Genomic DNA, 27,841 nt, shown 5'->3' on the forward strand with positions numbered 1-27,841 from the left:
TTCCCACACTTTAAGGTCCTTGTTGACAGTAAAGTACAATTCAATCAACTTATCATTTCCTATCAGGATGTGAACAACAGGGGTGTCATACAAATGTGCGGCAAACCAGAAAACATAAAATCAGTTGCTCCACTGAATTTAGGCTTATGTTGCTTCATGGGAAAATACTCCACATAAATCACTGCATAGAAGAAGTGAAGCAATATGCAACAACCCAAAGTTAAACTGGAATTTCAAGATGGAATAAAATCTTCCCATATGAGCCAATTTCTGATAACATCATGTTAAATCCCAGAAATTCAAGACAGACTTCGACAACCTTCTAAGACCCTTGGTAAATCGTATGCTGAGTTCAGGGTGCCGGAACATAACTACAAATAATTTGTAGACTGCAAAATGACCGCAAGAAGCCCAAACAGATAAAATATTTGACTAAAACAATCATTTCAAAACTTGATTATATTTGTATAAAACCACATATTTCTCTATTATGTGTGGGAATACGTTGGGTGGCCGCCAGTTGAGATCCCCTGGACAAGGAGATATGAGGAGCAGATTGCTACTCACACAGGCAGGTCTTTTGTTCGGGGGTCCCACACTTTGGGGTCCTGACTGTTGAACCAGTTGAAGACCTCCTCCAGAAGCTGCAGAGAGAACAGTTAGGAGAGGGTGAATCTAGACTTAACTGTTGGCCATTTTAAAACATGTAGAGCTTTTTTCTTTCAAATGAACATTCCAAATGTCCCTGGATTCAACCATCTTCTATAACTGTAGTTTGAACCAAGTGAACCTATGACCACCAGGGGAGTCATGACCACCAGAACCACAGCCCTACAGAGCCCCATAACTCATTCCCAATTACATACTGTTCTGCTGACTAGATAGCCATATGGAACAACTTAGACACCACAAGACATGCACTGAGGACTGACATCACTGACTGACTGAGTACAGACCATGCATTGTGTTAGGATGAGGGTATTCAAGTGTCGGTGTTCAGTCTAACTTCTGATATATAACTTTATGAAACATTTAAACTAGTGTGTACAGTCTATAAACAATATTTCAAAATAAGTTGAGAATGTCTCAAGCAAGATGATTGTAAATCAGCTGTGTTGACAAAGTGCAGCCAAGTGTAGTGAGAACATTTGTATATCCGTTTATTATGACGTTTGTGTGCTTTAAACAAAAAACGGTGTTTTAAAAAAAAACACCCGATAACATTGCAGAAGACTTATAGTTCAACAAACAGTTTTTCCGTCATACTGAAAGTACACTGTGCTTTTAGCTACATCGTCAAGTAAATACTTCTGATTTGTACTGGACGATTGCCTGTGTAAGGAGTTTTCCTCCCAGAGTGTTGCCGTCTCTGAGTACTCAGCATTACCTTCAAGTAGTAGGAGCGGGCCAAGGCTGTGGGCCTTTCTTCCTCCGGGAGAGACTCCTCCTGATCCAGACGCCTCCGCACCACCTGCACCACATCTTCATGGAACGATTTCTACAACATAAATAGCCATAAAAACATGGTTATTTAGCTGACAATTTGTTACACTCATTCTTCTTCCTTTAAAATCTTCCTTCAAATGAGAGTTTGAATGTAGAAGAGATCCTGTCCTGCCAATTCAGATACTATATAGAGACACTGACCAGGGTGGTGTAGAGGCCTTTGTCAAACTTCTTGCCCACAGCACGGAGGTCACAGGCTGGCTGGCCCTTCGCTCCACTGTCAGGGTCAACCTGGGTCACACACTACGGGAGGGGAATAGGGACAAATGTAGTATGTTACAGAGAAACACTGAAAATATAGCCACACGAGAACTTATGTGCAACAGTTCAAGAGGACCAGGCAAATAGTCCTAGCAGATCTCAGTCTGTAAATGTACATCTGATATCAGCTAATAAACTTTTAAAAAAGAGAGGAGAGGAGAGAGTCGTTGCACTCGTTCTTTGAAATTATTTATTCAGAAAAGCCACATCAAAATGTAGGTTGACTACAAGTCATGACAGGTGTTAAAACGCCTGTTGCTATGTTCAGCCTGCGCATCCTGTCTCATTTAGCATCCTGTGGCAAGAAGCATTGTACGGCCTGGTATCTCTCACCTGTGAGCAGGCGATGAGGTGCTGGGTGAGGGTGGAGGTGAGCAGGCAGGCCAGCACCTTCTCTATCCCGGCCCTCAGCTCCATGTGGAGCAGCTCCCTCCAGGCGCTGGGCTGGGACTGGCTGCAGGGCCGGCAGGAATACGCTACACTCTCTGGCAGGCTAGACAGAATCTCATACAGGTCACCTGGAGGGGAGAGGGGTGGACAACCATCAGAACCATTTCACGGCACCACATCAAAGCATGGGAGATAACAGTGTGTAATAAACTTGAGATTTGGGCTGTCCCAGACAAAAAATGTTTTATCTTGGTCGAGTCGTCTGTTCTTTCGACCAATCGACATTTTACTAATTATTTTTCCATATATAGACACACCCTATGCATTTGAATAAAATCAACTATATGCAATGAGCTTGCCTGACGCTTTAAGCACACTGTTTGATTAAATAATTAAGAAACAAATTACTCATGAGGGAGCCCATTGGCCACACTGAGTAAAAAAATAAAAAATAAACGACAGGAAGTCTCTCCTCCGTGCTGCAGCAAACAGACACCACAGCATGTGTTTATTGCGCTGTCCATGCCAAAGCTGAAAAGTTCTGTTACCGAAATACCTCATTTGTTCAGGAAAAACATTCCCTATTCCCTCAACTCTTGCTCTCTTTACATGAAAAATGTATACATTGCATGCACGTGACCAATAGGGACTGGCGTATAGCCTATCATAATCACATGCCAGGCGCTAAAATAGAACTTGGATCTATTTGTGACGCATGACGTGCTGCAAGTCCCGCCTCTCCCATCTCCTCAATGGTTTTTAGGAGCATATACCCACGTGGGTGATTGAAAGATGAATTGAGGTCCACACTCCAGTCCAGTTGGTGGTGGTAATGCACCTTAAAGTTGGTTGCCAACCACCATATAAAGTCCAAAGAAGAAGAAGCCTGAAGGAGGAGAGATTACTAGAAAGCAGCTCTGTTTACCCTTTTATCTGTGGATTAATTGTCTGAGTAGAGGACCTTGTGCATATCAGGTAAAATAACAACCCAATGTTTATATCCCAGGACAAATGAGCTAGCAACAGCAAGCTAGCTAGCTAAATGGCCATAAATGTTTAATGCTTTTCGATCTGTCCCCAAATTAATATATTTGGTTCAAAGTTCGTTTTGATATTTCAACCCGCGTCTGGTGTGGGTGGACAAAACCAACATGCGCGCGCGATGGCACTTGCCCGGTGTAGTCAGCATGTTAGGCTATTGATTATAGACCTAATTAAGTAGGGGTTTCCCCTCTCCTCAATTTTCTTAAGACAATTAAGACAAGGGCTGTTTCCTCGTCTGCTCACTCAGCTGCTGCCTCCGCCACATTGTTCTCAACACCAGTTTGCTGGTTAACTTCGCTATTATGCACATAGCAACATACAGGGAAAGGAACCAATTCAATGGAGCACTGAAGATTATGTTTCAGAACCGCGGACAGTGACCGCTATCCATCGCGGGAGAAAGAGTATTTGTTATAAAATATTATATTTATTAGCGTTGCACCATTATTCTTATGTAATATAACCATTTACAATTTCAGTAGCACGTCTTGGAGTTATGGACTGTGCCATCCTTGTGGCCTCGGCAATGAAGTAGTCCACTGAGACAGGCGCGAATCAAAAAGGTGTCATGTGCACCATGAAAAAATACATATATTTGCGACAACTTGACTACAGAAATCTCGGTCGACCAACAGCCCATCAACCAGTCCACTAAATGGGGTCAGCCCTAATAGAGATACAGTGCCTCCAGAAAATATTCACACCCCTTGACTTTCTCCACATTTTGTTGTGTTACAGCCTGAATTTAAAATGGATTAAATTGAGATGTAGTCGTCTCACACACACACACAATACCCCATAATGTCAAAGAAGAATTGTGTTTTTCAAAATCTGTACAAATTAATTTAAAAAATGAAAAGCTGAAATGTCTATAGTCAATAAGTATTCAACCCCTTTGTTATGGCAAGCCTAAATTGGCTCAGGAGTAAACATTTCCTCAACCTTTTACTGCAGTCGGCTAAATCAGTGTCACAGAGTGTTTCTTCGTAATCTTAAACAAATCTATAATTAACAAAAATATAAACGTGTTGGTCCCATGTTTCATGAGCTGAAATAAAAGTTCCAAGAAAAAAACGTCCCAAATTGTGCACAAATTTGTTTGCATCCCTGTTAGAGAGCATTTCTCATTTGCCAAGATAATCCATCTTCCTGACAGGTGTGGCATATCAACAAGCTGATTAAACAGCATGATCATTACACAGGTGCAACTTGTGCTGGGGACAATGAAAGACCACAAAAATGTGCAGTTTTGTCACACAAGACAATGCCACAGATGTCTCAAGTTTTGAGGCAGCGTGCAATTGGCATGCTGACTGCAGGAATGTCCACCAGAGCTGTTGCCAGATAATGTAATGTTCAATTCTCTACCATAAGCCACCTCCAACGTCATTTTAGAGAATTTGGCAGTAAGTCAAACCGGCCTCACAATCAGAGGCCACGCGTAAGCACACCAGCCCGGCTTCTTCACCTGCGGGACCGTCTGAGAGCAGCCACCTGGACAGCTGATGAAACTGTGGGTTTACACAACCGAAAAATTTCTGCACAAACGGTCAGAAACCATCACAGGGAAGTGCATCTGCGTGCTCGTCGTCCGCACCAGGGTTTTGACCTGACTGCAGTTTGGAATGGTAACCGACGTCAGTGGGCAAATGCTCCCCTTTGATGGTCCCTGGCACGCTGAATAAGTGTGCTCTTCACTGATGAATCCTGGTTTCAACTGTACCGGGCAGATGGCACACCGATTGTATGGCGTCGTGTGGGCGAGTGGTTTGCTGATGTCAACGTTGTGAACAGAGTGCCCCATGGTGGCGGTGGGGTTATGGTATGGGCAGGCATACGCTACGGACAACGAACACAATTACATTTTATCGACGGCAATCTGAATGCACATAGATACCGTGACAAGATCCTGAGGCCCATTGTCGTGCCATTCATCCGCCGTCATCATGTTTCAGCATGATAATGCACAGCCCCATGTCGCAAGGATCTGTACACAATTCCTGGAAGCTGAAAATGTCCCAGTTCTTCCATGGCCTGCATACTCACCAGACTTGTCACCCATTAAGCATGGTTGGTATGCTCTGGATCGACGTATATGCCAGCGTGTTCCAGTTCCCACCAAAATATCCAGCAACTTCACACTGCCATTGAAGAGTGTGGGACAACATTCCACAATCAACAAACTGAACTCAATGCGCTGCATGAGGCAAATGGTGGTCACACCAAATACTGACTGGTTTTCTTATCCACGCCCCTAACTTATTATTTTGTTTAAAAGTATCAGTGACTAGTCTCCAGTCCCTGCCGCTGAAAAACATCCCTACAGCATGATGCTGCCACCACCATGCTTCACCATAATGATGGTGATCTGTATTCCCAGTCATGTGAAATCCATTGATTAGGGCCTAACTTATTTATTTCAATTGACTGATTTCCTTATAAGAACTGTAACTCAGTAAAATCTTTGAAATTGTTGCATGTTGCGGTTACATTTTGTTTCAGTGTACTTTGAAACAAAAGTATACACCTCCCACACAGTCAAGGGCAAAAAAAAAAAAGACACCTGTAACTTGACAGATATAGAGTTGAAATGTATTACATTTTCAGTTTGCATCTCAATATTACACTTTACATACAGTGAGGGAAAAAAGTATGATCCCCTGCTGATTTTGTACGTTTGCCCACTGACAAAGAAATGATCAGTCTATAATTTTAATGGTAGGTTTATTTGAACCGTGAGAGACAGAATAACAACAACAAAATCCAGAAAAACGCATGTCAAAATTGTTATGAATTGATTTGCATTTTAATGAGGGAAATAAGTATTTGACCCCTCCGCAAAACATGACTTAGTACTTGGTGGCAAAACCCTTGTTGGCAATCACAGAAGTCAGACGTTTTTGTAGTTGGCCACCAGGTTTGCACACATCTCAGGAGGGATTTTGTCTCACTCCTCTTTGCAGATCTTCTCCAAGTCATTAAGATTTTGAAGCTGACGTTTGGCAACTCGAACCTTCAGCTCCCTCCACAGATTTTCTATGGGATTAAGGTCTGGAGACTGGCTAGGCCACTCCAGGACCTTAATGTGCTTCTTCTTGAGCCACTCCTTTGTGGCCTTGGCTGTACGTTTTGGGTCATTGTCATGCTGGAATACCCATCCACGACCCATTTCCAATGCCCTGGCTGAGGGAAGGAGGTTCTCACCCAAGATTTGACGGTACAAGGCCCCGTCCATCGTCCCTTTGATGCGGTGAAGTTGTCCTGTCCCCTTATCAGAAAAACACCCCCAAAGCATAATGTTTCCACCTCAATGTTTGATGGTGGGGATGGTGTTCTTGGGGTCATAGGCAGCATTCCTCCTCTTCCAAACACGGCGAGTTGAGTTGATGCCAAAGAGCTACATTTTGGTCTCATCTGACCACAACACTTTCACCCAGTTCTCCTCGGAATCATTCAGATGTTCATTGGCAAACTTCAGACGGGCATGTATATGTGCTTTCTTGAGCAGGGGAACCTTGCGGGCGCTGCAGGATTTCAGTCCTTCACAGCATAGTGTGTAACCAATTGTTTTCTTGGTGACTATGGTCCCAGCTGCCTTGAGATCATTGACAAGATTCTCCCGTGTAGTTCTGGGCTGATTCCTCACCGTTCTCATGATCATTGCAACTCCACGAGGTGAGATCTTGCATGGAGCCCCAGGCAGAGGGAGATTGACAGTTATTTTGTGTTTCTTCCATTTGCGAATAATCGCACCAACTGTTGTCACCTTCTCACCAAGCTGCTTGGCGATGGTCTTGTAGCCCATTCCAGCCTTGTGTAGGTCTACAATCTTGTTCCTGACATCCTTGGAGAGCTCTTTGGTCTTGGCCATGGTGGAGAGTTTGGAATCAGATTGATTGATTGCTTCTGTGGACAGGTGTCTTTTATACAGGTAACAAACTGAGATTAGGAGCACTCCCTTTAAGAGTGTCCTCCTAATCTCAACTCATTACCTGTATAAAAGACACCTGGGAGCCAGAAATCTTTCTGATTGAGAGGGGGTCAAATACTTATTTCCCTCATTAAAATGCAAATCAATTTATAACATTTTTGACATGGGTTTTTCTGGATTTTGTTGTTGTTATTCTGTCTCTCACTGTTCAAATAAACCTACCATTAAAATTATAGACTGATCATTTCTTTGTCAGTGGGCAAACATACAAAATTAGCAGGGGATCAAATACCTTTTTCCCTTACTGTACATCACAGAAGACTAAAATATAACAAAACCGTTTGACATAGAAACACTGGATTTATTAATTCAAATATTAATAATGTTCCACCCATGAGGCCACTAGAGGGAGATTTGGTAATTTGGCTGCAGGAAAGGGTTTTAACAAGTCACATAATAAGTTGCATGGACTGTGTGTAAATATAGTGTTTAACATTATTTTTTAATGACTACTTCATCTCTGTACCCCACACACACAATTATCTGTAAGGTCCCACAGTTGAGAAGTGAATTTCAAACAGATTAAACCAAAGACCAGTGAGGTTTTCCAATGCCTCACAAAGGTCACATATTGGTACATGGGTTTAAAAGAAAGGGCAGATATTGAATATCCCTTTGAGCATGGTGAAGTTATTAATTACACTTTGGATGGTGTATCAATATACCCAGTCACTACAAAGTTGGCAGAGAGGAAGGAAACCGCTCAGGAATTTCACCATGAGGCCAATGGTGACTTTAAAACAGTTACAGAGTTTAATGGCTGTGATAGGAGAAAACTGAGGCTGGATCAACAAAATTGTAGTTACTCCACAATACTAACTAAATGACTGAGTGAAAAGAAGGAAGCCTGTATAGAATAAAAATACTCTAAAACATGCATTCTGTTTGCAGTAAGGCACTAAAGTAAAACTGCAAAGAATTTGACAAAGAAATTAACTTTATGTCCTGAATAGAAAGTATTATGTTTGGGGCAAATCCAACACAACACATCACTGAGTACCACTTTTCATATTTTCAAGCATGGTGGTGGCTGCATCATGTTATGGGTATTCTTGTCATAGGCAACAACTAGGGAGTTTATTAGGATAAAAACCCTAGAGGAATAGAGCTAAGCAAAGGCAAAACCCTAGAGGAAAACCTGGTTCAGTCTGCTTTCCAACAGATACTGGGAGACAAAATCTTTAAACACAATAACCTAAAACACAAGGCCAAATATACACTGGAGTTGCTTACCAAGACGACGTTGAATGTTCACGAGTGGCCTAGTTAGTTTTGACTTAAATCTGCTTGAAAATCTATGCAAGACTTGAAAATGGCTGTCAAGCAGTGATCAACAATGAACTTGACAGAGCTTGAAGAATTTAAAAAATAATGTGCAAATATTGTACAATCCAGACGTGCAAAGCTTTTTTTAAGGGGGTAGATCAGCTTTAATATTGTAGATAGATTGTAACTTCCATCAATTACATTGTCTGCATCACTTCCAATCCCCCATATGTTTTTTTCCCCTCGCAAATATATATATATATTACACAGTTGAAGTTGGAAGTTTACATTCACTTAGGTTGGAGTCATTAAAACTCCTTTTTCAACCACTCCACAAATTTCTTGTTAACAAACTATAGTTTTGGCAAGTCGGTTAGGACATCTACTTTGTGCATGACAAGTAATTTTTCCAACAATTGTTTACAGACAGATTATTTCACTTATAATTCACTATCACAATTCCAGTGGGTCAGAAGTTTACATACACTAAGTTGACTGTGCCTTTAAACAGCTTGGAATATTTCAGAAAATGATGTCATGGCTTTAGAAGCTTCTGATAGGCTAATTGACATAATTTGAGTCCACTGGAGGTGTACCTGTGGATGTATTTTGAGGCCTACCTTCAAACTCAGTGCCTCTTTGCTTTACATCATGGGAAAATCAAAAGAAATCAGCCAAGACCTCAGAAAAAAAATGGTAGACCTCCACAAGTCTGGTTCATCCTTGGGAGCAATTTCCAAACGCCTGAAGGTACCACGTTCATCTGTACTAACAATAGTACGCAAGTATAAACACCATGGGACCACGCAGCCGTCATACCGTTCAGGAAGGAGACGCGTTCTGTCTCCTAGAGATGAACGTACTTTGGTGCGAAAAGTGCAAATCAATCCCAGAACAACAGCAAAATACCTTGTGAAGATGCTGGAGGAAACAAGTACAAAAGTATCTATATCCACAGTAAAACAAGTCCTACATGGACATAACCTGAAAGGCCGCTCAGCAAGGAAGAAGCCACTGCTCCAAAACCGCCATAAAAAAAGCCAGACTACGGTTTGCAACTGCACATGGGGACAAAGATCGAGAGAAATGTGCTCTGGTCTGATGAAACAAAAATAGAACTGTTTGGCCATAATGACCATCGTTATGTTTGGAGGAAAAAGGGGGTTGCTTGCAAGCCGAAGAACACCATCCCAACCGTGAAGCACGGGGGTGGCAGCATCAGCTGTGGGGGTGCTTTGCTGCAGGAGGGCTTGGTGCATTTCACAAAACAGCTGGCATCATGAGGAAGGAAAGTTATGTGGATATATTGAAGCAACATCTCAAGACATCAGTCAGGAAGTGAAAGCTTGGTCGCAAATGGGTCTTCCAAATGGACAATGACCCCAAGCATACTTCCAAAGTTGTGGCAAAATGGCTTAAGGACAACAAAGTCAAGGTATTGGAGTGGCCATCACAAAGCCCTGACCTCAATCCTATAGAAAATGTGTGGGCAGACTGAAAAAGCGTGTGCAAGCAAGGAGGCCTACAAACCTGACTAAGTTACACCAGTTCTGTCAGGAGGAATGGGCCAAAATTCACCCAATTTATTGTGGGAAGCTTGTGGAAGGCTACCTGAAATGTTTGACCCAAGTTAAACAATTTAAAGGCAATGCTACCAAATACTAATTGAGTATGTAAACTTCTGACCCACTGGCAATGTGATGAAAGAAATAAAAGCTGAAATAAATCACTCTCTCTACTATTATTCTGACATTTCACATTCTTAAAATAAAGTGGTGATCCTAACTGACTTTAGGTTTAGAGGGAATTATTACTAGGATTAAATGTCAGGAATTGTGAAAAACTGAGTGTAAATGTATTTGGCTAAGGAGTATGTAAACTTTAGACTTCAAGAGTATATACACACACACACATATATATACATACATATATATACACACAGTGGGGGAAAAAAGTATTTAGTCAGCCACCAATTGTGCAAGTTCTCCCACTTAAAAAGATGAGAAAGGCCTGTAATTTTCATCATAGGTACACGTCAACTATGACAGACAAAATGAGAAAAGAAAATCCAGAAAATCACATTGTAGGATTTTTAATGAATTTATTTGCAAATTATGGTAGAAAATAAGTATTTGGTCAATAACAAAAGTTTCTCAATACTTTGTTATATACCCTTTGTTGGCAATGACACAGCTCAAACGTTTTCTGTAAGTCTTCACAAGGTTTTCACACACTGTTGCTGGTATTTTGGCCCATTCCTCCATGCAGATCTCCTCTAGAGCAGTGATGTTTTGGGCTCCGTAAGAAGCATTTCAAGGTCCTGGAATAGCCAGTCTCCAGACCTGAACCCAATAGAACATCTTTGGAGGGAGCTGAAAGTCCGTATTGCCCAGCGACAGCCCCGAAACCTGAAGGATCTGGCAAGGTCTGTATGGAGGAGTGGGCCAAAATCCCTGCTGCAGTGTGTGCAAACCTGGTCAAGACCTACAGGAAACGTATGATCTCTGTAATTGCAAACAAAGGTTTCTGTACCAAATATTAAGTTCTGCTTTTCTGATGTATCAAATACTTATGTCATGCAATAAAATGCAACTGAATTACTTAAAAATCATACAATGTGATTCCGTCTCTCACAGTTGAAGTGTACCTATGATAAAAATTACAGACCTCTACATGCTTTGTAAGTAGGAAAACCTGCAAAATCGGCAGTGTATCAAATACTTGTTCTCCCCACTGTATATACATATACACACACATTAAAAAATATATATTTCCCTTTACTTTCCAACCCCACCACTAGTGAACAACAATGCATAGGCCTCTACTTCCAGTTTATACATACTATATACATTTTATGGACACAGTCAATTTTACAATAATTATATTTTGTTTGTTTTTCCTCCTGAACTTCCTCTCCCCTCAACCTCTCCGATCATTTTCATGATGTCCATCCGGTTTGCTTCTATATGCCATATCTTTCTAACTGTGCTCTTTCACAAAAGCTCTCAACCTATTACCTATATACTTATTATGGACACAGTATGCTTTACATTAGTTATCTTGTTGCTATTAGTTGTTGTTAGTTGTTTTTAGTCCCATCCTTCAACTCCATTCAACACCTCCCATCTATCTCTTAACACCATCCATATTGGATTTCTATTTGCCATATATTTTTCAACTGCACTGTGATGTTTTACAAAAGTTCTGAACCCTTCTATTCACATGGTTTCTACAGATTGTAAAATGAAAATAAACACAATATATTTTTATATTATTGATCGATTGACTATGACTTTTCAGATCACCCAGTAGTGCTATCTGCAGGGTTAGCTCCAGGTAAATATTGCAATCCTTTAGCCATTCCTGGACCTGTGTCCAAAAACAAGCTACAAATGGACAGTACCAAAACAAATGATCTAATGATTCTGTCTCTTCACAGCAGAATCTGCAGAGCTGGGAAGATTGTATCCCCCATATAAATAACATTCTATTGGTAGCAATAATTTTGTACAATAATTTAAATTGAAAAATTATAAGTTTTGAATCTGGCGTCGTTTTGCGTATCAGTTCATAAACACTATGCCATGGAATCGGTACGTCAAAAATCTCTTCCCAACTATTTTGCAATCTATATGGGACAGCTGTCAATCCTTTGGTCCTTTTAATGAAACTGGTGTAGTTTATCACAAATTTTCTTAAACCAATTATGTTCTTTAATGCAGGGCCGACAGACAAGTTCTTTACTTTTTCCCCCTTCCACTTTCCTCTTCCATTTTTGCGGTAATGCTACAATTATTTGGTTGTAATTTTGGGTAGAGCAGACATTTTCATATGTTTTTGATATCTGCATGTGCGACATAACTCCACCAGTCCTACCTATGATATCATTTACAAAGATTATACCTTTTTTTCATTTTGTCAAAAAAATGTTTTTTGTCAATTAGTATATTTGAGTTTAACCACAATATTTGTTGCATTATTTGTTCTGTCGTTTCTGGAGGATTAAATTGAAATTGCAACCAACTTTCTATGGCTTGTTTTAGAAATAGTGATATCTGGGAGATGATTTCCTTTTCAAATAACTGAAAGTGACAGGTTGTAATCTGAAAAAAGGGAAAAAGACCATTCTTGAACATTTGGTGAGACAATCTTACTAATTTGCAAGAGAACCAGTTCGGAATTAAGTGTACATTTTGTATGACTGAAGCTTTTAGTGATAGGTGTAATGCTTTAATATTTAATAATTTATGTCCTCCGAATTCATATTCATTATATAAATAGGCCCGTTTAATTTTGTCTGGCTTGCCGTTCCAAATAAAATGGAATATTTTTTTCTCATATAATTTAAAAAACTGTTCGCTAGGCGTAGGCAAGACCGTAAGCAAAAAGGTAAACTGGGATAATACTAAAGAGTTAATCAGGGTGATTTTTCCACAAATAGACAGGGATTTACCTTTCCATGGTAGCAAGATCTTATCTATTTTTGCTAACTTACTACATGGTAATGTAACATTTTTATTTTTTAGTGATCCAATACGTAATATAGTACATTTATCATAATTTGGTTGTAATCCAGAGAGGTTAGAAAATTTATCTAGATCATCTATGAGGTGGCTGTGGAGGGATTATAGTTGTGGATTTAAAAGAAAACATGAATCATCAGCTTACAATGACAACTTTGTTTTTAAGCCCTGTATTTCTAATCCCTTGATATTATTGTTGGATCTGATTTTAATAGCTAACATTTCAATGGCCATAATAAATAGATATGCCAATAGTGGGCAACCTTGTTTCACTCCTCTTGACAATTTAAAACTTTCTGAGAAATAGCCATTATTCACTATTTTACACCTAGGGTTACTATACATGACTTTAACCCATTTTATAAGAGATTCTCCTAAATTGAAATGCTCCAGGCATTTATATATAAACCCCAGTCGTACTTTCTCAAATGCCTTTTCAAAGTCTGCTATGAATAGCAGGCCTGGTTTCCCAGATTTTTCATAGTGTTCTATTGTTTCCAGTACTTGCCTTATATTATCGCCAATGTATCGTCCATGTAAAAAACCTGTCTGATTAGAATGAATAATGGCCGACAATACCTTTTTAATTCTATGCGCTATACATGTTGCTAGAATTTTTGCATCACAAAACTGAAGTGTAAGGGGACTCCAATTTTTTACATGGACTGGATCTTTATATTTTCTACTTGTATCCTGTTTCAGTAATAATGAAATCAGACCTTCTTCTTGAGTGTCTGATAATCTACCATTTTCATAGGAGTGGTTAAAACATGCTAATATCGGTCCTCTGAGTATATCAAAAAAGGTTTGGTATACCTCGAGAGGCCAGGACCCATCCATCGAAAACAGCACACAGTGTCACCCACAAAATAGAAGCAGGTCAACCGCCAAAATCATTTCCAATGCTCTCACCTCATATATATATATATATATATATATATATTTTTTTTTAAATATCTATTCAAATATCTTGAATATCTTAATTTCCATCATTATCAATGAATATGCATAATAATGTCGGCGGTTCATGCATAGGATTGTTACCTATAACCCGGATTGCCATTGTATTACATTACATTTTTGTCAAGCAAATATTATTTTAGCAAACAATTATTGTGGTTCATCCTATATTCTTCCTAACATCCTTACCCCCTTGCAACAGATGTGGGATAAACACACACAACCCTTTCCTCCACAATCAACCATAAGATCAGATGCTTAATGGTTGTTACATCCCAAGCCCTTAGAGACTTACAGCTGTAATCGCTGCCAAAAGGTGATTCTAACGTATTGACTAAGGGGGTTGAATACTTAATCAAGATATATTTGTATTATGTTTATTATCAAGATGTTATTATTTTTCATATATTATTTTTTAATGTTCTGATTTTTCTACTTTGACAGAGTATTTTGAGTAGATGACTATTAAATCCATTGTAATCCCACTTTGTAACAACTAAATGTGGAAAAAGTTGAGGGGTGTGAATACTTTTTGAAGGCACTGTACATGCTATTTTTCCCTTTTTGAATTGACTTTCCAATGTCCATGTAGCCCATTGGCATCGGTTACTTCAATCATTACTTCATACAGAAGGAGAATAACTTGGGGAAGGTAGAGCATAGATTGTATTGGGGGGAGGGGGGGAATAATAATGTCTCAATTTACGATGTGCTGGTCCTAGCATCCCTGTATGTAGCCTAGAGTGTTTATCACCTTTCCCTGCTTCTTCCTTTCCTCAAACCAGGGGTCTCTCCTTCACTGGAAGGGATTATTCCAGCTTGTCAAGGGCCTCATCTGCACTTGTGAATTCCATCCTTTGCTTTCTCTTCCATACCCACAGCACTGCCAGGAATCGGAGAGGAGTTTTGATTCCTCCTTTCTCCAGTGACTGTCTGATCGCAGCCTAGCAGACAGGTCCTGGATGAATCTAATGAATTGGCCATGGATTTTAATCTCCTTACCCCCCTGTGCATTCAGAATGTTGACTTTGATCTGATAGTTCCACAACTTGAAGATTACCATGCGGTATTTTGCGTTCTTCTATTTCACACCGATGGCATCGTTCCAGATCCTCTGGTGATATACCCCACGTCAAGTTCCTCCGATATCAGTATGACCACGTCGCTGGAAGGGTCTTCTTGTTCCTCGTCTTCCAGTAAGGACAATATTCTCATGTTGTTTCGTCTCATTCTATAGTATTTTCTTGTTGGTCCAATTAATCTTCCAAAGTTAGCAGCTTTGTTTCCAAAACAATACATTTGTCATCTTGTTCTCTCTTGCGCATGCCTTGTTGGTGCGTGTCTTTTCGAGCAAATCTACTGTTTTCACCACAGATTGTAACAGTTTGTTTGTTTTGGTGAGCATCAAGAGCCTTTTAGCTATGTTTTCCTGGATATCCTTCAGCTGTTCATTACTCTCATTTGCATCTCCAAGTTGTTCCTTGTCTTTTCCACTGAGAGAAGCCATGGTTGTGTCGCCGCGTCACTTTACCAACTGATTGGTTTGCTGTTATACAAAACTGACCACTCACTCTCTCCCAGGTGCTTGGGGATATATTAATCTATCGATTTTATGGGCTTAATTTAAACTTTGTTGTCTGGTTTCTACATATAACCACAGTTTTGTCTGTAATAAACGGACCAATCACTCCCCACGCTTCCTATCGGTAACCGCATGCGCCTCGCCTATGGTGTCAATTCCAAGGACAACGAACTGAAACTAGACAAACAAACCAAAAATGTGAGAAACATGTTCCTGCCAGAGCAAAGGTCAACTTCCTCATAACTGGAGAAAAAACCCACTACAAAGCAGAACTCTAGTCGTGCATTTTCACAACTCCTTTCGCCAGAATATTACATCAGGGCATCACATTGAACTATTTTGAGAATCACCCACGTAATTCAAGAGAACTTTCATACTAGTTCTTTATTGGAAACTCCTGTGCGTACTGTGATGAGTCATTTGTTGAATGCTCTTTAATGCTACTGGTCCCATTACACAATCAGTGGCCTAGCATCTTGTCAGTGAAATTCACACTTCTACTCAAAAAAACGAATTGAACATAACACTGATCAGTGTATAATAGAATACTGCATAGAATGGCTGATTTGCTCATATAAGCTACCTGTGATTTGGCTGGAGGAATGAGAGGAAGGAATATACAGTTTTTTCTGAAAGTATTCAGATCCCTTGACTTTTTCCACATTTTGTTAGGTTATAGCCTTATTCTAAAATTGATTTAAAAAAAAATCCTCATCAATACCCCATAATGACAAAGCAAAAACAGGTTTAGATTTTTTTTGCAAATGTATTAAAGAAAACAGAAATATCACATTTACATAACTATTCAGACCCTTTACCCAGTACTTTGTTTAAGCACCTTTGGCAGCGATTACAGCCTCAAGTCTTCTTGGGTATGACGCTACAAGCTTGGCACACCTGTATTTGAGGAGTTTCTCCCATTCTTCTCTGCAGATCCTCTCAAGCTCTGTCAGGTTGGATGGGGCGCATCGCTACACAGCTATTTTCAGTCTCTCCAGAGATGTTAGATTGGGTTCAAGTCCGGGCTCTGGCTAGGCCACTCAAGGACACTCCTGCGCTAGCCAACGTCTAATCATTGCTGCGTCATGAAAGGAACTTGACACAGACACGAATGATCTGTTTAGTGTGTTATCACATTATTGGTGGTTTGTTGTGACCAAGTGTTGGTGCTAAACGGTGTGTTATTGTTATTGGATGCTAGCTTGCTAGTTGGCTATGGTGTCATAGTTGGCTAGCTGAATAAAGTGGGTTGAGTCTATTCCTTTAAACATTGAACCGCTGTGGTTCACAACAATTCTGATTTCTAAAGGCGGAAGTTGGGAGAGTTTTTGTTCGGGTGGTTCAGTGAAACAATTTTAGTTTCTGAGGTAGAAGTTTTTGGTGAGGGAGGCCCTGCTCTCTCCGCTCCCAGATGCTTAGCCCATTTCATTCCGATCTCCTCTGCATTTTTGTAGCCATTTGCTACAGCCTGTCAACTATGCCTCTGCCTATCCCTGTTCTCTCCTCTCTGCACAGGCTACACAAACGCACCACACCGCGTGGCTGCTGCCTCTCTAACCTGGTGGTTCCTGCACGCACCACCCACGTGGAGTTCCAGGTCGCAGGCAGCCTCTGGAACTGCCGTTCTGCTGCCAACAAAGCTGACTTCATCCCAGCCTATGCCAACCTCCAGTCCCTCGACTTCCTGGCGCTGACGGAAACATGGATCACCACTGAAAACACTGCTACTCCTACTGCTCTCTCCTCGTCTGACCATGTGTTCTCGCATACCCCGAGAGCATCTGGTCAGAGGGGTGGTGGTACAGGAATCCTCATCTCTCCCAAGTGGACATTCTAAATTTTTCCCCTAACCCATCTGTCTATCTCCTCATTTGAATTCCATGCTGTCACAGTCACTAGCCCATTTAAGCTTAATATCCTTGTCATCTATCGCCCTCCAGGTTCCCTTGGAGAGTTCATCAATGAGCTTGACGCCTTGATAAGTTCCTTCCCTGAGGATGGCTCACCCCTCACAGTTTTGGGGGATTTCAACCTCCCTATGTCCACATTTGACTCATTTCTCTCTGCCTCCTTCTTTCCACTTCTCTCCTCTTTTGACCTCACCCTCTCACCGTCCCCCCTACTCACAAGGCAGGCAATACGCTTGACCTCATCTTCACTAGATGCTGCTCCTCTACTAATCTCACTGCAACTCCCCTCCATGTCTCCGACCACTACTTTGTTTCCTTTTCTCTCTCACTCTCCTCCCACACTACTCACTCTGCCCCTACACAGATGGTAATGCGCCGCCGCAACCTTCGCTCTCTCTCTCCCACTACTCTCTCCTCTTCCATCCTATCATCTCTTCCCTCTGCTCAATCCTTCTCCCTCCAATCTCCTGATTCTGCCTCCTCAACCCTCCTCTCCTCCCTTTCTGCATCCTTTGACTCTCTGTGTCCCCTATCCTCCCGGCCGGCTCGGTCCTCCCCTCCAGCTCCGTGGCTTGATGACTCATTGCGAGCTCACAGAACAGAGCTCCGGGCAGCGGAGCGGAAATGGAAGAAAACTAAACTCCCTGCCGACCTGGCATCTTTTCACTCCCTCCTCTCTACATTTTCTTCATCTGTTTCTGCTGCTAAGGCCACCTTCTACCACTCTAAATTCCAAGCATCTGCCTCTAACCCTAGGAAGCTCTTTGCCACATTTTCCTCCCTCCTGAATCCCCCCTCCTTCTCTCTCTGTGGATGACTTCGTCAACCACTTTGAAAAGAAGGTTGACGACATCCGATCCTCGTTTGTTAAGTCTAATGACACTGCTGGTCCTGCTCACACTGCCCTACCCTATGCTTTGACTTCTTTCTCCCCTCTCTCTCCAGATAAAATCCTGCGACTTGTGACTGCAGGCCGCCCAACAACCTGCCCGCTTGACCCCATCCCCTCCTCCCTTCTCCAGACCATCTCCGGTGACCTTCTCCCCTACCTCACCTCGCTGATCAACTCATCCTTGACCGCTGGCCATGTCCCTTCCGTCTTCAAGAGAGCGAGAGTTGCTCCCCTTCTCAAAAAACCAACACTCGACCCCACTGATGTCAACAACTACAGACCAGTATCCCTTCTTTCTTTTCTTTCCAAAACTATTGAGCGTGCCGTCTTTAGCCAACTCTCTTGCTATCTCTCTCAGAATGACCTTCTTGATCCAAACCAATCAGGTTTCAGGACTGGTCATTCAACTGAGACTGCTCTTCTCTGTGTCACGGAGACTCTCCGCACTGCTAAAGCTAACTCTCTCTCCTCTGCTCTTGTCCTTCTAGACCTGTCTGCTGCCTTTGATACTGTGAACCATCAGATCCTCCTCTCCACCCTCTCCGAGCTGGGCATCTCCGGCGCGGCTCACTCCTGGATTGCGTCCTACCTGACCGGTCGCTCCTACCAAGTGGCGTGGCGGAAGCTGTCTCCGCACCACGTGCTCTCACCACTGGTGTCCCCCAGGGCTCGGTTCTAGGCCCTCTCCTTTTCTCCCTATACACCAAGTCACTTGGCTCTGTCATATCCTCACATGGCCTTTCCTATCATTGCTACGCTGACGATACACAACTAATCTTCTCCTTTCCCCCTTCTGATAACCAGGTGGCGAATCGCATCTCTGCATGTCTGGCAGACATATCAGTATGGATGACGGATCACCACCTCAAGCTGAACCCTGGCAAGACGGAGCTGCTCTTCCTCCCGGGAAGGACTGCCCGTTCCATGATCTCGCCATCACGGTTGACAACTCCGCTGTGTCCTCCTCCCAGAGTGCGAAGAGCCTAGGCGTGACCCTGGACAACACCCTGTCGTTCTCCGCCAACATCAAGGCGGTGACCCGCTCCTGCAGGTTCATGCTCTACAACATTCGGAGAGTGCGACCCTGCCTTACACAGGAAGCGGCGCAGGTCCTGGTCCAGGCACTTGTCATCTCCCGTCTGGACTACTGCAACTCGCTGTTGGCTGGCCTCCCTGCCTGTGCCATTAAACCCCTACAACTCATCCAGAATGCCGCAGCCCGTCTGGTGTTCAACCTTCCCAAGTTCTCTCACGTCACCCCCTCCTCCGCACACTCCACTGGCTTCCAGTTGAAGCTCGCATCCGCTACAAGACCATGGTGCTTGCCTATGGAGCAGTGAGGGGAACGGCACCTCTGTACCTTCAGGCTCTGATCAGTCCCTACACCCAAACGAGGGCATTGCGTTCATCCACCTCTGGCCTGCTGGCTCCCTTCCTCTGCGGAAGCATAGCTCCCGCTCAGCCCAGTCAAAACTGTTCGCTGCTCTGGCACCCCAATGGTGGAACAAGCTCCCTCACGACGCCAGGACAGCGGAGTCACTCACCACCTTCCGGAGACATTTGAAACCCCCACCTCTTTAAGGAATACCTGGGATAGGATAAAGTATTCCTTCTAAACCCCCCCCCCAAATTGTAAAGTGGTTATCCCACTGGCTATAGGGTGAACGCACCAATTTGTGAGTCGCTCTGGCTAAGAGCGTCTGCTAAATGACGTTAATGTGCCCTTGAGCAAGGCACTTAACCCTAATTGCTCCTGTAAGTCGCTCTGGATAAGAGCGTCTGCTAAATGACTAAAATGTAAATGTAAATGTAAATGTCTTGGCTGGGTACTTAGGGTCGTTGTCCAGTCTGAGGTCCTGAGCGCTCTGGAGCAGGAAGGATCTCTGTACTTTGCTCCGTTCATCTTTCCCTCGATCCTGACTAGTCTAACAGTCCCTGCCGCTGAAAAACATCCCTGCAGCATGATGCTGCCACCACCACGCTTCACCGTAGGGATGGTGCCTGGTTTCCTCCAGACATGACGCTTGGCATTCAGGCCAAAGAGTTCAATCTTGGTTTCATCAGACCAGAGAATCTTGTTTCTCATGGTCTGAGAGTCCTTTTGGAGCCTTTTGGCAAACTCCAAGCGGGCTGTCATGTGCCTTTTACTGAGGGGTGTCTTCCGTCTGGCCACTCCACCATAAAGGCCTGATTGGTGGAGTGCTGCAGAGATGGTTGTCCTTCTGGAAGGTTCTTCCATCTCCACAGGGGAACTTTGGAGCTCTGTCAGCGTGACCAGGGCCCTTCTCCCCCGATTGCTCAGTTTGGACGGGCGGCCAGCACTAGGAAAAGTATTGGTGGTTCCAAACTTCTTCCATTTAAGAATGTAGGCCACTGTGTCCTTGGGGACCTTCAATGCTGCAGGAATGTTTTGGTACCCTTCCCCAGATCCGTGCCTCAAACACAATCCTGTCTCGGAGCTCTACGGACAATTCCTTAGAGCTCTTAGCTATATAGACAGGTGTGTGCCTTTCCAAATCATGTCCAATCAATTAAATGTACCACAGGTGGACTCCAATCAAGTTGTAGAAACATCTAAAGGATGATCAATGGAAACAGGACGCACCTGAGCTCAATTTCGAGTCTCATAGCAAAGGGTCTGAATACTTATGTAAATAAGGTATGTTTTATTTTTATACATTTGCAAACATTTCTAAAAACCTGTTTCCATTTTGTGATTATGGGGTATTGTGTGTAGATTGATGATGAAAATGTGTTATTTAATCAACTTTAGAATAAGGCTATAACGTAACAAAATGTGGAAAAGGGGAACGGATCTGAATACTTTCCCAAGAATGTCCCCAAGAACACAGTGGCCTTCATCATTCTTAAATGGAAGAAGTTTGGAACCACCAAGACTCTTCCTAGAGCTGGCCGCCCGGCCAAATTGAGCAATCGGGAGAGAAGGGCCTTCGTCAGGGAGGTGAGTACACTGACTGAAGGTAACATCAATAAGAGCTTATAGCTTTCACCTGGATTCACCTGGTCAGGCATGTCATGGAAAGAGCAGGTGTTTATAATGTTTTATACCCTCAGTGCAAACTGGTGAGGGCCTAAAAAGGTGACAGAAATTATTCGCACGGAAACACAAAAAAGGCTGCGTAAACTGCAAAAAAATCTGCCTATTATCAGAATAGCAGATACCAACACTTTACTAACAATGTGCTACCAGACCAAGTATCATGATACCGAATAATATGTATCCACTTTGCTTGCACTGCGAGCCGCTCCAATAATTAAACAAATGTAACTACAGAATTCCCATCACTGTCTGCGCAACCCAGCTCAAGTTTGCATCCCTGTGAAAGGTACTGCTGAGCATGGGAGCACATTACACAGCAGAAGAAGTTGGGAGTAACACTGGAAGACTCACCTGTTAGGTCCTCACACTTGGCGTGTACCCAGTGGTTGCAGGTGGCACACTGCATCATCTGACTGTCGTAGTCACTGTCCTCATAGCACTTGAAGCAGATTGGACAGTAGTTGCCTTTAGAGGGAGATATCGTCAATATCCTGCCATTCCCATATGAACAGTGAAATCAAAGAAATGAACTTGTCTTTTATCATGTTTTAACATTTGTGTTTGCAGATTGAGTTCCCCAGCGTGCTCACGTCATCTCACCTTGGTCGTGGAGCTTGGTGCAGTCCGGACAGAGTCCTTTATCGTGGTTCCACTCTGTGTCCCAACTCTTCCCTGGTGTAACCCCACAGCTTTTACACCTGATGCACGTCATACACACCCAGGCCTTCCTCCTCTTGTTGGGTTTGGGGTAGTTAGGCCCCAGGCATGAAGGGTGATAACAGTTCTGACATCTGTCACACTCCAGCATAGGCTGAGGAACACCAGAGAGATATGGCATCACAGAGTTACACATACAGTGGGGAGAACAAGTATTTGATACACTGCCGATTTCGCAGGTTTTCCTACTTACAAAGCATGTAGAGGTCTGTAATTTTTATCATAGGTACACTTCAACTGTGAGAGAAATCCAGAAAATCACATTGTATGATTTGTAAGTAAATAATTTGCATTTTATTGCATGACATAAGTATTTTATCACCTGCCAACCAGTAAGAATTCCAGCTCTCACAGACCTGTTAGTTTTTCTTTAAGAAGCCCTCTTGTTCTCCACTCATTACCTGTATTAACTGCACCTGTCCACACACTCAATCAAACAGACTCCAACCTCTCCACAATGGCCAAGACCAGAGAGCTGTGTAAGGATATCAGGGATAAAATTGTAGACCTGCACAAGGCTGGGATGGGCTACAGGACAATAGGCAAGCAGCTTGGTGAGAAGGCAACAACTGTTGGCGCAATTATTAGAAAATGGAAGAAGTTCAAGATGACGGTCAATCACCCTCGGTCTGGGGCTCCATGCAAGATCTCACCTCGTGGGGCATCAATGATCATGAGGAAGGTGAGGGATCAGCCCAGAACTACACGGCAGGACCTGGTCAATGACCTGAAGAGAGCTGGGACCACAGTCTCAAAGAAAACCATTAGTAACACACTACGCCGTCATGGATTAAAATCCTGCAGCGCACGCAAGGTCCCCCTGCTCAAGCCAGCGCATGTCCAGGCCCGTGTGAAGTTTGCCAATGACCATCTGGATGATCCAGAGGAGGAATGGGAGAAGGTCATGCGGTCTGATGAGACAAAAATAGAGCTTTTTGGTCTAAACTCCACTCGCCGTGTTTGGAGGAAGAAGAAGGATGAGTACAATCCCAAGAACACCATCCCAACCGTGAAGCATGGAGGTGGAAACATCATTCTTTGGGGATGCTTTTCTGCAAAGGGGACAGGACGACTGCACCGTACTGAGGGGAGGATGGATGGGGCCATGTATCGCGAGATTTTGGCCAACAACCTCCTACCTCAGTAAGAGCATTGAAGATGGGTCGTGGCTGGGTCTTCCAGCATGACAACGACCCAAAACACACAGCCAGGGCAACTAAGGAGTGGCTCCGTAAGAAGCATCTCAAGGTCCTGGAGTGGCCTAGCCAGTCTCCAGACCTGAACCCAATAGAAAATCTTTGGGAGGGAGCTGAAAGTCCGTATTGCCCAGCGACAGCCCCGAAACCTGAAGGATCTGGAGAAGGTCTGTATGGAGGAGTGGGCCAAAATCCCTGCTGCAGTGTGTGCAAACCTGGTCAAGACCTACGTATGAAACGTATGATCTCTGTAATTGCAAACAAAGGTTTCTGTACCAAATATTAAGTTCTGCTTTTCTGATGCATCAAATACTTATGTCATGCAATAAAATGCAAATTAATTACTTAAAAATCATACAATGTGATTTTCTGGATTTTTGTTTTAGATTCCGTCTCTCACAGTTGAAGTGTACCTATGATAAAAATTACAGACCTCTATATGCTTTGTAAGTAGGAAAACCTGCAAAATCAGCAGTGTATCAAATACTTGTTCTCCCCACTGTAGATTGGTGGCTATACTGATGTCGGGGTCACAGTTTATTCCTGATGGAAAATCCAAAGATGTGGATATATGAAGATAGATCACACTCAGGCCGTTAACAATTGAAAAAATGGTCAGTTCCGGTCTACTTAAGTGTCTCTCCCATAGACACCAATGTAATAGCAGCTAGATCATGTCTACTTAGTTCATTGACTTAGTCATTGAACCAGAAAAAAAAAACAGAGTAGAGTACCTCGCTTCCTCTTCCATCTCTGGGTTAACTATAGGCCCTAGATATAGCCTAAAACTAGTGACCAGGTGGATAAGTCCTCAGGTGAGACTGGAGTGACTGGGGCCTTGTGTGGACCCATACCTTGGAGTGCTTGTTTTTTCTGCCACATACGTGGCAGCACTTGCAGCGGCGACAGCACCAGTTCTCCCTGTTCTCCTCAGAGGGCCGCTCCGTTGGCTCAAGGCAAAACCGGTGGAAGGGCTCACAGCACACCTGGCAGTACAGCATCTGCTAGGATAGGAACAGACAACGGTCTGCAGGTTTAAGACTTTCCAATGGTAGATCCATTTTCTTCAATGACAAAAACATCCTATAGCAAATAGCAGTGTTGAAAACAAAGACATTCCTCCAATGGGACATTGTAATAACAGAGCCATGTTGTGAGCCTATACCTCTTGTTGTCCTTTACTGGCACACAGCAGGCAGACACAGGGGGGCATGAGGGGCACAGAGGTCAGGATACTCAGGCCTCCCATCATCCACACGTTCTGGAGGTCACAGTCCTCCTGCAGGGCAGACAGGGGATGATTAGACACAGCTTTCACCTCTCATGCTGAGGCCACAGGACAGAGTCAGACACAGGAGTGGGTGATACAGAGATGGGGAAACAGCCTTTTGGACTCTTGATGTAGAAGAACACTGACATCCAGTGGATAGATAATATAATTACATAACTAAACCTAACCAAAGACACACAAAGCCTGATGATGATAATGGCAAATTATGAGTAGTTTGGGTCCTGGATGCTGGTTGGCTGAAACAGCATTCCTGTGTATTTAGCATACAATATAGCACGGGTATGATGCAAAACGACGTATTTACTGTTATATTTATGTTGGTAACGGTTTATAATAGCAATAAGGCACCTCAGGGATTTCTGGTATATTGGCCAATATACAACATCGCCTCAGCTTTATTGCTTAATTATAATGCAAGGCTCAAGTTTAGTTGTCTAAATCAATGCACTTGCACTGGGCCTACACTACAGTTCAAACGTTTGGGGTCACTTACAAATGTCCTTGTTTTCGAAAGAAAAGCATTTTTTTTTGTCCATTAAAATAACATCAAATTGATCAGAAATACAATGTAGACATTGTTAATGTTGAAAATTGCTATTGTAGCTGGAAACGGCTGATTTTTAATGGCTTATCTACATAGGTGTACGGAGGCCCATTATCAGCAACCATCAGTCCTTTGTTCCAATGGCACGTTGTGTTTCCTAATCCAAGTTTATCATTTTAAAAGGCTAATTGATCATTAGAAAACCCTTATCTCAGACACCCCAGCTTAATCTTATTTTTATTGGCCAGTCTGAGATATGGCTTTTTCTTTGCAACTCTGCCTAGAAGGTCAGCATCCCGGAGTCTCCTCTTCTGAGACTGGTGTACTATTTAATTAAGACTGATGGTTGCTGATAATGGGCCTCTGCACGCCTATGTAGATATTCCATTAAAAGTCAGCCGTTTCCAGCTACAATAGCCATTTACAACATTAACAATGTCTACACTGTATTTCTGATCAATTTGATGTTATTCTAATGGACAAAAAAAATGCTTTTCTTTCGAAAACAAGGACATTTCTAAGTGACCCCAAACTTTTGAACGGTAGTGTATATCTTTCTAGATTGGCTTGACAAGCAAAATCAGTAGCTAACTGGTAAATGAGATCTCTAAAACCACAGCTACAAGAGTCAGGGAAAAACACCCGACCTTGAAATCCACTCCGATCTTGTGCGTAGGCTCGGTGGGCTCCCTCTCCCTCTGGTCGAATCCATTGGCCAGGGCGGCCAGGACGCTGGGTGGCGTCTGCTCCAGAGGATTCTGGGAAAAATATGACGGAGCATGAAAACGGGCTCGTCCCCAACCCGCCTCCACCAACATCCTTCCCCTCTCACCCCCTACCCTTGCCCTGGCCCTTGGCCAACCCGGGGTGGCCCCAGTGTGGGATAGCAGGCGCCAGGGGTGGGGGGACCCCTGGTCCTCGGGGTAGGAGGAGGATAGCTCCAGGTCTGACTGTGGGTGTGGGGGGGACTGCATCATCTGCAGCAATAGCTGCTCCGCCGACAGCCCCTCTGACCTTCTCTCTCCCTGGTGGTCATCGTCCAGCCAGCTGTAGACACCACCGCTCCACGGGCCTGTCCGCCTCCGCTGTGCCTGTGAAGGGTAGGACTGCTGAGGCCAAAGCAAAAGAGCACCAGCGTTATCTGCCATGAGCACCTATAAGCAAGCAGCAGCTTAACTCAGAATGAGAGGAGGAGAGAGAAGGAAGAGAGGACAGGGAATCCCACCATAAGGTGCAGCAGAGAGAAGACGAAGTGAGTGGAAAGATAGAGGAGAGATTGGAGAGAGAGAGGTGGGGAGTGGGTTGTGCAGATCCTTTGTGTTATTCACCTAGGAGACCCAGAAATGGTTAATTCAAGCACCGCCTGCTCAGTGGCATCAGAGCAGCAGCCCTGTTGTGATTCTTTACCTTCTCAGTTTTACGGCGACCAGGAGGGATTCGGTGGTGCAGCCTGCGATGTCTCACGCCGTCGTCTGATAGGTCTCCCAGGAATCCATCCAGTGAGACAAAGTCTAAAGACGAAAAGGAACCATTGCAGTGGTCATTAGACATACAGCGTTAATACTTCACAGTTAATGCATTCCCTCACAGCTTTGACCAGGATCTTCTAAAAGATCTGACAATATTAAATAAACAGAGGAAAATCCCTTTGTATGATCACTTCTCAATAATGTTATATTACTACCATGGCTGCGTGGGCCGGGGCCTCTCCTCCGGCCAGGGGAGGCAGAGTTGGAGCCCACAGTAATCTCCAGGTCGGAGTCATAGTCCAGCAGGTCAAAGTATGAGCGCGGCTTCACACAGCGCCGTGGCTGCTTCCTCACAGACGGGCTCTGGCTGTCCCCCACCTCCATCCCATCAACTTCCTCGTTGCTAGACTGAACCACGCTGAGGGAGTGCCGCCTGCGCTTCCCAGGACCTCTAGGGAACTTGCCACTCAGACGACGTGCCTTTCGGTCTTCAATCTGATCGCATCTTTTATATCTTTTGGAGGGGAAAACATTTATCATTTAGTTGTCTATTCAATCTATATAATTTAGTAGCATATAAGTGAGTTCGTCACCTTTGCAATTCTGATGAGCAGCACACTTACATGCAGCACTGTCGCTTCGTATTGGGCCCTCCAAACTTGGGTTTGTCCAGGCAGTTCATGCACTCGCCACAGTCCTCCTCGTGGTTGCAGCCCTTGCAGATCCCACACCTCCGAGAGCGGAGCCCAAACGGTCCAAGGCTCTTTTGTTTAGCAAAACCTGCTCCCGACTTCCTGACCTTGGTAACCTTCTGATCCGGCATCCCAGGGCTGTCTGGTCCAGAGGGAGACAGACCACCTGCAATATATGTAAGGTATATAATTATGATATCTTTCATAGGAAAGTCAAAGAAAATTGTGTGGAAAGACAAGAATGCAGAATGTCACTCAAAAATGTTTGTTGAGAGATTTGCATTGATAATCAGTTTTGAAAGCTTGAGGCTCTACCTTGGTTTTTGCCAGAGGGGGATATGCCAGTTCTCTCATGCAGTGGCAGAGCACTGAGTCTGGGGATCATATCTTCAGGCACCAGCGCACGAGGCTGGCCCAGCACCACAGCTGCTGCACGGCACACATGCTTGATGCGTGGACCCCCCGCTCTGCGGAACTCCTGTTAACAAGGAGAGAGGGGGGACAGGGAGGGATGCTGTTATGACACATTCATTCATCACAATGAAA

The 27,841-nt window shown here is 43.5% G+C and overlaps 1 protein-coding gene across 3 annotated transcripts in view; it reads right to left on the minus strand.

The window, feature by feature from the left end:
* Window positions 1–27,841, minus strand: part of LOC121585346 (histone-lysine N-methyltransferase 2A) — a 57,659-nt gene that overhangs the window by 11,847 nt on the left and 17,971 nt on the right. For 2 of the 3 annotated variants that reach the window (XM_045213311.1, XM_045213309.1), the window contains exons 6-18: window positions 27,611–27,773; window positions 27,227–27,461; window positions 26,819–27,117; window positions 26,542–26,645; window positions 25,782–25,892; window positions 24,465–24,578; window positions 24,154–24,303; window positions 21,987–22,197; window positions 21,738–21,851; window positions 2,101–2,285; window positions 1,648–1,749; window positions 1,388–1,498; window positions 568–644 (exon numbers count right to left, since the gene is read on the minus strand). In XM_045213311.1, coding sequence (XP_045069246.1) covers window positions 568–644; window positions 1,388–1,498; window positions 1,648–1,749; window positions 2,101–2,285; window positions 21,738–21,851; window positions 21,987–22,197; window positions 24,154–24,303; window positions 24,465–24,578; window positions 25,782–25,892; window positions 26,542–26,645; window positions 26,819–27,117; window positions 27,227–27,461; window positions 27,611–27,773 — 1,976 coding nt within the window. The remainder of the gene's footprint in view (window positions 1–567; window positions 645–1,387; window positions 1,499–1,647; window positions 1,750–2,100; window positions 2,286–21,737; window positions 21,852–21,986; window positions 22,198–24,153; window positions 24,304–24,464; window positions 24,579–25,781; window positions 25,893–26,541; window positions 26,646–26,818; window positions 27,118–27,226; window positions 27,462–27,610; window positions 27,774–27,841) is intronic. The other variant, XM_045213310.1, reaches the window with a different exon arrangement.

The sequence above is a fragment of the Coregonus clupeaformis genome, unplaced genomic scaffold (genome assembly GCF_020615455.1).
Source record: "Coregonus clupeaformis isolate EN_2021a unplaced genomic scaffold, ASM2061545v1 scaf0096, whole genome shotgun sequence".
NCBI lineage: Eukaryota > Metazoa > Chordata > Actinopteri > Salmoniformes > Salmonidae > Coregonus > Coregonus clupeaformis.